We start from the raw sequence: 12,722 nt of genomic DNA on the forward strand, positions 1-12,722 counted from the left end.
ATTGTTCTCTCCTGGGGAAGATGCCCAGACATTCAGATTTACTATCCCACTTACGAGGTTAGAGGCCACTTTTTTCTCCCCTATAAAAAAGGATGAGGGCTGAGGGGGACAGTTTTAGGTAGCAATCCTCAGTGAAACAGAAGGAAGGAAGAAAACTGAGCTGGAAATATTCAAGCCTATGGAGAACATGGAACTGTCTCACTCTCATGGGGAGGACAATACCTTAGGAAATTTCCTTCTTTAGTTGACTCTTAAGATCCAGAAGTAGAATTCAATGATTCTAGTATGATCGATCCATCAAAAACAAACTAGTATGTAATCAGATTAGAGGTGAACTTCCAGTTGATAAGTCATTTTGGCAGGGTTGAAGTATTTCACGGATGTGAACATGCATTTAATATATGTGAAGATAAAGAAAGGATGTAGAAACAAGTTGCCACCCTACCTGCAATAAAATGAAAATGCTTGTATAAAAATGGAGGCATGTTTTCATATATAATTTATTTTTTCCCAGGAAATTTGATGAAAGTGATTATTGTTACCTTGAATGATATTTCCCAGGGATCACGATAGCACTGGAGTACATCTCTGTTAAAGAAAAACAAAATGTGTTTAAAAAGATAACAGTCATTTAAAGGAATATCTATACTTCTATAAAGAGTGTTGCTCAACAAATATCATATGATTATAAAATATTGAAAATAAGGTTTTTAAAAAGTGTTGTAACTAAAACTAGCATTTAAAGAAAAATGACATTTTATCTGAACAGTACGTACTGAGCATATGTCTTTTATTTTCTGTTATGCTCTTTTTCTAATCTGTAGTGAGAAAACATGTAAGTCTGGTAGTTCAGAACTTTCTCACTCTTACGGAAATTGTTAGTTATGGAAATGAGCTAGTGGATCAAGGTTAAAGGAAGAAGGATATGCAAAAACACAGTAAGTGACAATCAAAAAGTTCATGAGAAAATAGAGTCAAACCTATAGATTAAGGAAACTAGAAAATACAGAAAATTAATCTCCAGGTAATACTTAGCAAATCTTTCCTTAGCTTATGTTTCCAGTATTACTTTAATGTGCTGAAGAAAATTAAAAATTACAATTGTAAAATAGGATTAAAAGATCACTTTCAGAAAAAGATATTCCTTAGTCTTTCTCAACTTTCTTAACTCTTAGGTACAAAATCGTCTAAGGTTTTTGAGCACTTATCCACAATCATCAATTATAAACTATTTTATAGTTATTTCCTTATCCATAAAATGTAATAAGCCACTAATTTTCTTAGTATAAATTTAATTTTAGAGTACTTATTAATATAAATGTGAATCTTTGTGGAAAGGAATTGAGTCATATACTATTATTTCTTTGTTTTGTTATTGCTCTTTCATATCACTGTAATACACCTTTTTGTAGATATCAGCATGTGTAATAATATCGTTAATTTTTCTTTTATATTTTAATTTAGAAAATTAATGTTCCTCTTTTATAAGTGAGACAAATTTTAAAAACAAGACATCGAAAGGAAAACAGAAATGTCATTGGAATTTAGAAATCCAATTCTTAATATTCTTTCTAACCACTTAAAATTATATTGCTTGCCTTTCCCATTATTTATGGGTCTTCCAAATATAGTGTCTGGCCTTAAAAGTTGTAATACAAAATCTTCTGTCTGAAAAGTAGTACAACTGAATGAAATTTAAAAACCATGTAACATATGTCATTTAGCATTCTCATAAAATGTCAGCATGATGTTAACAAGGGTCAGGGCAAATGCAAGAAAAACTAATATGTTGACTTCTGAAAATGTCATCCTGGGAAATCAGAAACAAGAGACCATGATTCTTATCTATATTTTACAAAAGACATTTTGAGACGGAAAAAATAGTCAGGTGTTGTTCATCGTATGTCTTGGATGTTTTGGTAAAATATTTTGTGTTCACCATTTTAAATATCCTAAGACACATTCACTGGCTAGGATCAATGGGAGAGAAAAGGGTAACCCTACAATTAATGTAAATGCACATAGCTTGGTGTGTTCCTGTTACTGAGTGATTCCATGATTCCACAACCCTGACTGTTCATAGGTTTCAAGTAGGATTTCCTCCCTAGTCCAGGATGAGGCATTGACTTAGGAGAAGCCAATCAAAGCACAAAGCATTGCATCACCCTGCACAGCCTGATTACTTCAGAATGAGCATGTGACCCAACTGAAGCCAGTGAGATGCGCTGAGAGTTTTTCTGGGTCTTTGTTCCGATTGGATTTAAATCTGGGAGATTGGGAGGCCAGAGATGCTATAGCATCTTACTACAATGAGGAATGAAAAGCTATCACCATAGAAGTCAGAGCCAAAGGATGCAGTATGATTAGGTGCTGGTAACATCAATTGGGCATGCCTATAGCTAGCCCTAAACAATAAACCTTGACAATGAATTCCCACGTTGCTTTCCTTTCTTTCTTTTTTTTTTTTCCTTCCTCCCTTCCTCCTTTTCTTTTTCTTTCTTTCTTCCTTTCTTTTCTTCCTTTCTTCCTTCCTTTCTTTCTTCCTTCCCTCCTTCCTTCCTTCCTTCCTTCCTTCCTTTCTTTCTTTCTCTCTCTCTCTCTCTTTCTTTCTTTCTTCCTTTCTTCCTTTCTCTTACCTAAGCCACTTTGGATCATTCTTTTGCTTCTATAACCAAAACAGACATGCTAGAATGAATTAAAAAATTCTTTTTGGCTATATCTTATTCTTGCTTGTTTCAATCAAATACCTTTTCTAATGAAAATGGTGAAGCTAGAAAATATGTAATAAATATATTGACTTAATCATTATGACTGTTTCTGATTATAATTGATGCCACTTACTGATTTTTATTTAATCTTTATTTTAGGATTTAGTTCCATGAGGAGTTTTCATTCTTTGTTTTTGTTTTTATTTTGTTTATGGCTGAATAAAGCTCACAGATTTTAAGTTTGAATCCTGCCTGTGTGATCTTAGGTAACTTTTCCTAACCTCAGTGTACTTCCTTTCTTCAGTTTTCAAATAAGGATCATGAAAGCCTTTATCTGATGGAGTTACAGGGATGATTAAATGATATAGTGCATACAGACTCAGCCCGGTCAGTGACAGGCACATAGTTAGCCTGCAAATCTTAACTATGTTATTAAACTAAGTATTGGCATCTAGTATCTCACTGGCTTTCATTTTTTTCTGGTTTCTTTTCAGCCACTTAAATTAGAGATAAAATAATATTGGTGTCCCATTAGTTTAGTTTTATTTCTAGAGAAAGTTAACTTAGATAGCACAAAGGCCACCTCTTTGTTGAACTATCAAAGCCCTTTATTAGATTTCAGATACTCTGGGGCTGAGGCTAATGTTAAAGTTCATGTATGTAAGACTTTCATTAATATAATTGCTGTGTTATGAGTTTTTATTTTTAACCCTTCTTTATTTACTTTCTTTTTACTTTGAGTTATTTGTGTCGATTCAGTTTGGCTTAGCAAATAAAAAGCATGAATGGAAGCATTATCAGTTAACAAAATTAGTAATTCAAACCAGCTAAGTCTTAATGTTCTGTTCTAAGAAAAGCTTGTAGAAGATTAGAGCTCCATTACTGAGAGCTTTGGGCTGCTTCAAACATGCTTCTGTGTGTACACTGAGGGGTTTCTCTTCACAGTTCCCCGCCCTCTAGTGGTAGTTATAATAATGCCATTTTGTAGTCCCCGCACAGGAAATGCCTGTTCTTACTTCAGTTACCAGAATCCTTTCACAGGAAGTTAGGTGTGGTCTTTGAAGGAGAATTAAAAAAAAATGAAAAAAAGAAAAAAAGCATGATGGAATTTTAGCTGCAGTCTTCATGGTGCCAGCTTATCAATCCTAAACTCTGGGTGTAAAAGATTCTGCAGGGGTAATGTTTTAATATTCTTATTATGCTTATTCTCTGTGATGCTTCTTTACCTTTACAGTAGAATCCTTGGGGGAATCTGCAGAGGACCACTTTCATTTTGAAGCTGCTGTCTGCATGTTTTAGCATGTCTCTTCTATTAGAGCATCCAGGCATGGCAGGTTCCTCCTTGAAATGTGCAGGGACCTTCTTCATGCCTATGCCTGTCACTAGGCCTAAGGGTCTCTGGGGATGGGTGAGGAAAATGAGGGAGGTATTGGAGGCTCTGTGATACTGAGAGGGCAGTCTTCTAGCTGGTGGCTGAAAGGTCCTGGTCTACTTCAAAAAAAAAATGTGGAAATGGTACAATAACTTATGTTATTTTAGATTTCCCTGTTTGATCTAGCATATCTACAGAAATGATCTGGATGTGAATGAATTTTACTTTTAGAAAATGCACCTCATGTAATTAAATGGTAATTCTCATTCCTGTAGGGTAAGGGTTAAAATGGATTGATATTTTAAAAGAAGGAAAAACAGATAAGTGATTGTATATAGATGGCATTCTGGAGTCAAGATTTTGGTTGTATTATTTCAAAAAGCATAGAAACTCTTGCCACTGATTCAGAGATAACGTTTGAAATGATTGGTGTGCTCTCTTGAGCTATATATGTTAGCCCAGTAAAATATGATTAGAATACAGTAAAACTCCATTTATGTTATCACAAAGACCAGCATAATAGGAGTTCATGTAAAAGATAAACTATCTTAAACTTACTATTTTTTTCAAGTCCAAATCTGCTACGTGGATTCTTAAGAAATGGTCACTGTTTGAGAAAATGAGCTATCTCTACAGTATTTCCTAAGGTACTGCAAATTTGTTAATCTAAGAAGCAATTACACTAGCTAGCAGCAGGTTGCTAAACCAGGGGGTCCAAGCTCCAGACCTCTTGACGTGGGTGACTTCCTGCCTGGTTTGGCAGGAGCTGGGTCCCTTCCTGTGCAGCTTCCGAGCAGTTCCAAATGCAATCCGGCATTCCCTGCTCCTTCCCGCTCCCTTGCTTTCAAGCAGTATCTACCTATGTTTCCACAGCCTGGCATTTCAGGATTTCCAGAGCTCTTTACCAGGTGCGTTGATTTTGAATAAGCTCTTTGAGGTGGAAAAGTAGGCCAAAGGGAACATGGAAAAAAATGGAGAGATACATGCAAGATCTTTGCACAGCCCAGGTTCTGCAATTTTTGATAATTATTCATCTCTTGTTATGGATCTCGGATATTTTTTTCAGAAGGGATGCTGAAAAAGATGGCTGCCAAAATATTCACACAAGTGAAACAGCAAGCACAAACCAGTATTCTCCATTTCTGAGCTCTGAGTTGGATATTTTCACTTAAAACATTTTGGGAGTGGGAGATTAGATTACCTCATAGACACCTACTGAATGTGAAAGATAGATCTCCATGCAAGCAGATGAATGCATGCAGGAGAATCCCCCGAGTGCCAAGTGCAGCTTCCTTAGTAAAATATTACAGATAGCTTGGTTTATATATTTTATCTCAGTATCATGTAATTGGCCACAGTCACATTTTATCCTAATGACCGTTGCTTTTTTTCCCTTTCTCTGTCTCTCTCTCTGTCTCTCTCTCTGTCTCTCTCTCTCTCCCTCTCTCTCTGTCTCTCTCTCTCTCTCTCTCTCTATCTCTCTCTCGTTTCCATAGCACTTTCTTATGCAAGGAGCTAAACAGTGATTAAAGGAGCAGGATGAAAAGATGGCACAATCAGTGCTGGTACCGCCAGGACCTGACAGCTTCCGCTTCTTTACCAGGGAATCCCTTGCTGCTATTGAGCAACGCATTGCAGAAGAGAAAGCTAAGAGACCCAAACAAGAACGCAAGGATGAAGATGATGAAAATGGCCCAAAGCCAAATAGTGACTTGGAAGCAGGAAAATCCCTTCCATTTATTTATGGAGACATTCCTCCAGAGATGGTGTCAGAGCCCCTGGAGGACCTGGACCCCTACTATATCAATAAGAAAGTGAGTTCTTAGTCAAGTTGCCTTTACTTCCCCTACTTCCTAATTGCTTCCGGGCTAGGGCCAGGGATGTCAGGTGAAGAATGTTGCGCCTCCTCCCCTCTGTCTGAAGTATCATTAGGGTACTAGGTAGGCTTGACCATGTAATGGCCCCATTACCCTAGAAGCCTTTTGGAAGCACTCATTTGAACCCATGTCCAGGACAGGCAGAGAACTGAAGGGGCATGCTGCAGTGGGGGAAATGAGGAAGGGCAAAAGTCTGTTTACCTTACAGTGTGGTGAAGCAGAAAGTTAAGACAAGGAGTATATTTTTTTATGCATTAAAAATATTTCCAGGAGTAGTATCCAAATTCCTCTTTACAATATCTAGCTCTACATAAGGTACTTTGATCTTCAGCAGGTTTATTCCTTCACACCATAAACTTTGCCCATTCCATGGCTCCCCCCAGAAGAAATAAAAGCAGGTGGCTTTTAAGTGCCCAAAAAAGAGTGTGATCAAACAACACCTCTGGAAAACCCTGAAGTTCCTCTGAGAAAATATTTATCTAACTGAAAAACGAATCAAAGCCTCATTTTTGAGCTCTTTGTGGATTATAATTACAGTTTTAAAATACTGATATTAAAACTTGATAAGGATGCTAAGTATTCCTATGGCAGTGACTACAGATTTTCTTTATGTTCTTAAATCCTCATATCACTTATGAAATTTAGGAGAGTTTATAGAGAAAGTACACAGCATCATGTCATATGTTGGTAATTAGTATATTATTATTTTATAAGACAATATTTCTAAAAAGTTGTCTCACTTTTTTCTTAAAATATTCTTAATTTTAATACTAAGATTCTAAATTCTGTTTTATGTGTTTGTTTTCTTTTTCAGACGTTTATAGTATTGAATAAAGGGAAAGCAATCTCTCGGTTCAGTGCCACCCCTGCCCTGTACATTTTAACTCCCTTCAACCCTATTAGAAAATTAGCTATTAAGATTTTGGTACATTCATATCCTTTTTTCAAATAGTCATTTAATATGATTTTGCTCTTTGACTGACTTATTGAGTTGGGAATTTTTCAGAAATATGCGTGATTGGCAATGTTATGTGCTCTTTCTTTCTTTTTCCCTCTTACTCAACAGTTCGCATTATTGCAAAATGGGATCATAGGTAAGTGAAACACTTTGCCCCATCTTCCAAGTATTTCTTCTTTCCCTGACTTACTACTTCTTTCTTTCTTCTTTCCTCCTCTTCTCCCTCTGAATTACCTACTACATCCAAGACTTCTTCATTAATTTTGACAGTATTACCAGGCTCTCCTTTTATAAGTCTTCAAATTTTACAAGGTTATCTATATAATGGGTAAATTCTGTGAGTTAATTTTCTTCACTACTTTACATTTGGAAAATATATGCATAATCTGAATTATACAATTTTATATCTTTTTCATCTGAATTTTACTACTTTCTGCTTTTCATTTTAGCATTTGAAAGCTTTGAGTTATAAATGTTTATAATTGTGATGGAATACACATTAGCCTTTCAAATGTCACTTTTTTGGGTCACTTGTTCCTATGTTTTATTCAAGTCTCAGGTCCTGCTACAATTATCTCTTTCCAAAGGTTTAATTTCTATTTATACATATACATCCTCATTTCATGCTTCATTCTCCTCATGAAGTATCTACTTCCTAGAGATGGGATTGATGACGCCTTGGTGGGAGATGGTGATTTGATTTACTCCTGAAGGTAAATAGAGTAGTTGTGAATGAGAAGTTTTATTCCAGGCCAGGGACAGTGATCTGGCTGACAGCCAGCCCTGCAACAACCAAGGAAGCAAAGGTTTGCAAGACTGGCTGTGCTACGCAGAGGCATTTACAGGAAGCGCACAGAAGCCTTGGGATGAGGAACTGATATATATCAGGACCTAGAGGTAAGGAAGGGGAAACTGAAAGTTAAGCAAAGTCTCAGGTAGGACAACTTTAAATTTTGTTTCCTAATTAGAAAGAGTCATTGCCTGCAATTTACAACATGGTCAGCCCAGGGCTTGGCTTTAAGGCTTACAAAGTAAAAACTTAACTTCCTCTAGCAGGCCCAGAAAATATTTGAATTAGATATGGTAGGGAATTAGAAAAGATAAGGAATTCAAGAGATGGGATAAGCTTGGTACAGGGAAGTCATCTAATTTCTGGGTGGAGGGGCTGTAAAGCATGTCCCCAGACTTGCCTGGCATTGTGGCAAATGATGTCTTTAGAAGCGTGGCATTCTGGAATTAAGTTTCCTTTTAACCTCTAGGTCATTCCTTTTCCACCCCCGCCCCCAGTTTTGCATAGACATCAACATATTTTAATTTCATACGTTAATTTCATGTTTTAACATTTAATAATTTCTTGTGAGTTTTTTTTAAGCAATAATGATTCCTTACTTCTGTTTTTCAAGTAAGAGAACCCAGTTGTACAGGGAGAAAAAATGCTTTGAGTTAGCTTTAGGAATGAATAATGAAATTGAGATTCAGATTTGAGTCTCTTGAAGTATAAATTATGGTCCATTATTATGTTTGAGTATTTATAATCTGGGCACTGAATAAATCTTTCCATAAATTATTTATTATATTTGAAAATAATTGTACATCCCTATATAATCACAATTTATACATGAAATTATGTGGAAAATTCAGACTTAGCCCAATGCTCTGTTCATAGTAAATACTGAGAGAGTACATATTGAATAAATAAGTGACAAATGAGTCAAGAGGTTAAATAATTAGATGCAAAACAAGTGACAAAATGGAAGGTTTGAAGAGGTCAGAAAAATCTGTTTTTCTTGAAACTGAATGATGAAATAAAATTAAGAATGCCCAATGTTAAAGGAAAAGGCAGGATTTTTTGTTGTTTTAAAACTTTTGTGGAGAGATGGTATTTTTTTTGAAAATCTATAATCTCCACTCCAAAAAATTCTATATTAGGAGACCCAGGAGCCCTAACTTAATGCCGTTTGGGAAAAGAGACTTCCAGTGGTAGAGGATGAGAGCAGTTTTAGAAGTTCTGATCAGAGACTCTGGGCATTGAGGACCAAGTTTATGGTGGTGGCTATTCAGGAATCAAGATACAATTTAATTTGAAGGTTTGCACTTGCTTCCCAGTAAAAAAGAAAACCTCCAAGGGGCAAAGTTGTTAGGAGGCCTGCAGTGGTGCAAGTTGAAATGTGAAGGCAGCCAGGTAAATCTAAGATTTGCCAAACTGAACGGTTGACTCTCCCAGAACCTTACAAATGGCATATAGTTACAGATTTCTTCCAACGTAGAAAAAGTAGATTCTTAAAAATCTCTGATTGCCTGAATTAAAATACTATATTTCAGATATCTCACCTTGGAGTAGAGATATGAGAAAAGGCAGGTAGACTGATAGACACATTCTTCAGTCTTTTGGTGATAAGGCACATTTGCCTAGAGATCCTAGTAAACTTTGATGTAAATAATACTGTACAGTTTGCAGGTGATTTTCCCAGTGATTTTGTCTTATTCCTCACAACGCAAATCCTAAGCTCAAATCCTGGTTTTCTGACTTCAAGTGTCTTTTGCTATAAGATAACAATGCTTGGGGTTGGTAATGGTGGGTCTTGGGCAGAGTTAAGAGGTTGTTGTGTATTTATTATCATTAGTTTATAATCCAGAATATGGCCAGTCACAATCAAGAAATTTGTATTTTAAACCTAGATTGGTATCTCTATTTCCACCGAAAATCCTGACTTATTTCTTAAAGAGTTGTTATCTTCATTAGGAGCTGTTGCATATCAAATTAGCTTTGTTTCTTGATTTTGGCAGAAAAATCTTAGCTTACTATATTTTTGTCAGGGTATATTTTGAAAACTGAAAATGCTGTTGATGTGCCCATTACCTTGTTTCAATAGTTAAATAAAATATGGTTATATTTTCTAGATAGTAAACAAGTAAAAAATAATCCATATTCCTAAAATTCCCTATCAGAATTTTCATTGTGTTTCATGTCAGTTTTTATTATTTTACTTTAATAAGCACACTTTCCTTTACTTTGCATTTGTTACTCATTCATTTGTTCATTTGCAAATATTTACTAAGTACCTACTTTGTGGCAGATGTTCTTCTAGACACTGAGATGCAACATAGAGCCACACCTAGTCCCTGCTCGCATGTGGTTACATTCATGTGTATGTGTGTGTTTGAGAGGAGAGAGATAATAAAAATAAATCAGCTAGTGATAAGTGCTATTAAGAAAACTAAAGCAGTGTAAAAAGAGAAGAGTGGCAAGGTCCTGTTTTAAATCATATGATCAGGGAAGTCCTCTCTGAAAAAAATAGCATTTGAATAGAGAGCCAAAGGAAGTGAGGGAGTGAGACATGGAAATCTGAGGGGAAAAGGGAATAGCAAATATGAAGGCAAAGGATAAAAGTGGAAGTGTACCTGGTGTGCTCTAGAATCAGCCATGAGCCCAGAGTGCCTGGAGGAGAGTGGGAAAGGCAGAGAGTAGGAGAGGATGAGGTCAGTGAGAGTGAAGGTCGGAGCTGAAGTTGTAGGCTGTGGTGAAGACACCAAATTTATGCTGCATGAGATGGGGAGAGATGACTGGAGGGTTTTCAGCAGAAGAGTGTCATCACCTGACTCAAATTTGAGAAAGATCACTCTGGCTGCTGCGTGGAGAACAGGCTGCCTGGGGGGAAAGAATGGAAGCAAGAAGATAGATTGGGGGCTTACTGCCATTATGAAGGCAGGGGACACCAGTGGCTTGGCCTTTGGTGGAAACAATAAGGGTAGCAGATGTCATCAAATTCAGATGTGTTTTTCAGAAGAGCTGAACGGGATATGCTGAGCAGTTGGACATGGGGTGTGAGGGAATGAGCAGAGCTAAGGAAGACTCCAAGTGTTTAGTCTGGTCAAGAAAGAAAAATGTAGTTACTTGAGCTTGGGACAACATTAGGTGGAGGGATATGCTGGGTAAAATCAAAAGTGTGGATTTGAACATATATTTTTTTTTTTGAGGGGTCTATTAGACATTCAGTGGAGGAGTTGAGAAGTTAAATGGAAATACAAGTCTGGAGTTCAGAAAAGGGTTGGGCTGGAGGTATAACTAGAGATGTCAGTGTATGGATGGTATTTAAAGTGATGGCAAAGACCTGAAACACTCCAAATCACACAATAATGCAGAACTACCTATCATTCATAAAGGGTAGGAAAATACACAGCTTTTGGTTTCAGAAAACCTGGATTCAACCCCCACCTCTGAGATTTACTTACTGGCTCCATGACCTTGGGCCAAGTTACTCCAACTGTTTTGAATCTCAGTTTCTCCATCTATAAAACTGCAATCGTTATTTATACATCAGTAATAATAACTACATAAGTACCTGACACCATGACTAACACTTGGTAGGAACATGATAACTGGTAGCCAGGACAGCTATTGTTGGTAGTAGTAGCTACAATTCTAGGAGCAGCTGCTGCAAGATTAGCAAAGGAGCACTCTCATATTGTTTAAGGAATTCCACAAAGAATTCTGTACAAATCTCTACTGTCTTGAGGCTTGATTTTGCAAACAAAATGTTTATACAGCACCAGAGTTAGGAGCTGTTAATCGACCAAAACATAATGGGGTCAGTTCCAGCCTTCTCATTTTGCAGATGAGTTCATTGAAGCCCACACATGTTTAGTCTTTTTCTAAGACTACATTTTATATAAGTGGCAGAGCTAAAATTTCAGGTTAGGTCTTTTGCAATTTCCATCTAACAGAAGAAAACTGATTTCTGAACCCTCGGGTATAAATAATGTACTAGGGGCATTGCCAGTATCTCTGTCTCTGTGTATTTCAAAGGTTATTTTCAGTGGCTCCAACTTACTATTTCATTAAATAGGAAGCGAGCTTTTTAGCTCATCCCAAAATTATATGGTATCTATGTAGAAATTAAAAAATCATGGTTTTCATCTATGTAGAAATCAAAACCCCAAAATTATATAGGTCTAAGGGAAAGGAGGGTAAACAGCTTATGATTTCTATTTTTCCTGCTTTAATGCTCAAAAGTTATCACATAGTTAGGAATTTGTTAATAACAAAATTAACTCAAGAGTTAACATTATGTGTGTGTCACATATATATGTGACATTTAGTCAGTATTTCTGCTGTCTCACAAATACGCATCAATATGTAGAAAGGCCTGTCTTACTTTGCTTTGAATTCTCCATTTTTATGTTAGAAAACCTCTTACATAAAACTATCTTCTACCTCTAGTTCGTATATATTTTAAGTTGAAAATTTCTCTGCAACTTCTCTGGATATCATGTATTATTACAAAGCCCCTGGACAGAACAAACGATGTCTTCTCCTTAAGAATAACAAAGAAAAAAAAGAATAACAAAGAAACGCCCTACATTTTTATGTTAAATAAACAAATGATTAATAGTAATAAAAATGACTGTATCCTCTAAGAAAAGTATTAGTACTCTTATCTGCATTTACACAAGAAAAATGAGCCTTAAAGAATTAACTTGCTGAAGCCCATGTGTTTGGTAAAGGATGCATCTGATCCACAGTTCATCACTTTAAAACTCATGCTGCTTCATCCTACCTACATGGATATAGGGGTGGACATCTAGTTTCCATGTCAAAAGTTACATAAACCATTTTCAGTATAAACTTGAAGTCTTTCCTCATCTTACACACATAGGAAATATTTTAGACTTGCCAACTGACGGGTTAGTATCAATCAAAAGGTTAACACATTTTTATTAATACCTGGTATAGAGAAATTAATAGATTTTAAAATCCTTTTTTTCCTGATATTATATGAGGTTAACTACCTCTATTTTATTTTATA

At 36.1% G+C, this 12,722-nt stretch overlaps 1 protein-coding gene across 1 annotated transcript in view; it reads left to right on the forward strand.

Moving 5' to 3' along the window:
* The first annotated feature begins 3,682 nt into the window (after positions 1 to 3,682).
* LOC307187651 (sodium channel protein type 2 subunit alpha) overlaps positions 3,683 to 12,722 on the forward strand; it is a 91,995-nt gene continuing 82,955 nt past the window's right edge. Inside the window, exons 1-3 of the mRNA XM_079924027.1 lie at positions 3,683 to 3,884; positions 5,577 to 5,894; positions 6,772 to 6,890. Coding sequence (XP_079780153.1) covers positions 5,628 to 5,894; positions 6,772 to 6,890 — 386 coding nt within the window. The 5' untranslated portion in view covers positions 3,683 to 3,884; positions 5,577 to 5,627. The remainder of the gene's footprint in view (positions 3,885 to 5,576; positions 5,895 to 6,771; positions 6,891 to 12,722) is intronic.

The sequence above is a fragment of the Stenella coeruleoalba genome (genome assembly GCF_951394435.1).
Source record: "Stenella coeruleoalba genome assembly, chromosome: 6".
Taxonomy (NCBI): domain Eukaryota; kingdom Metazoa; phylum Chordata; class Mammalia; order Artiodactyla; family Delphinidae; genus Stenella; species Stenella coeruleoalba.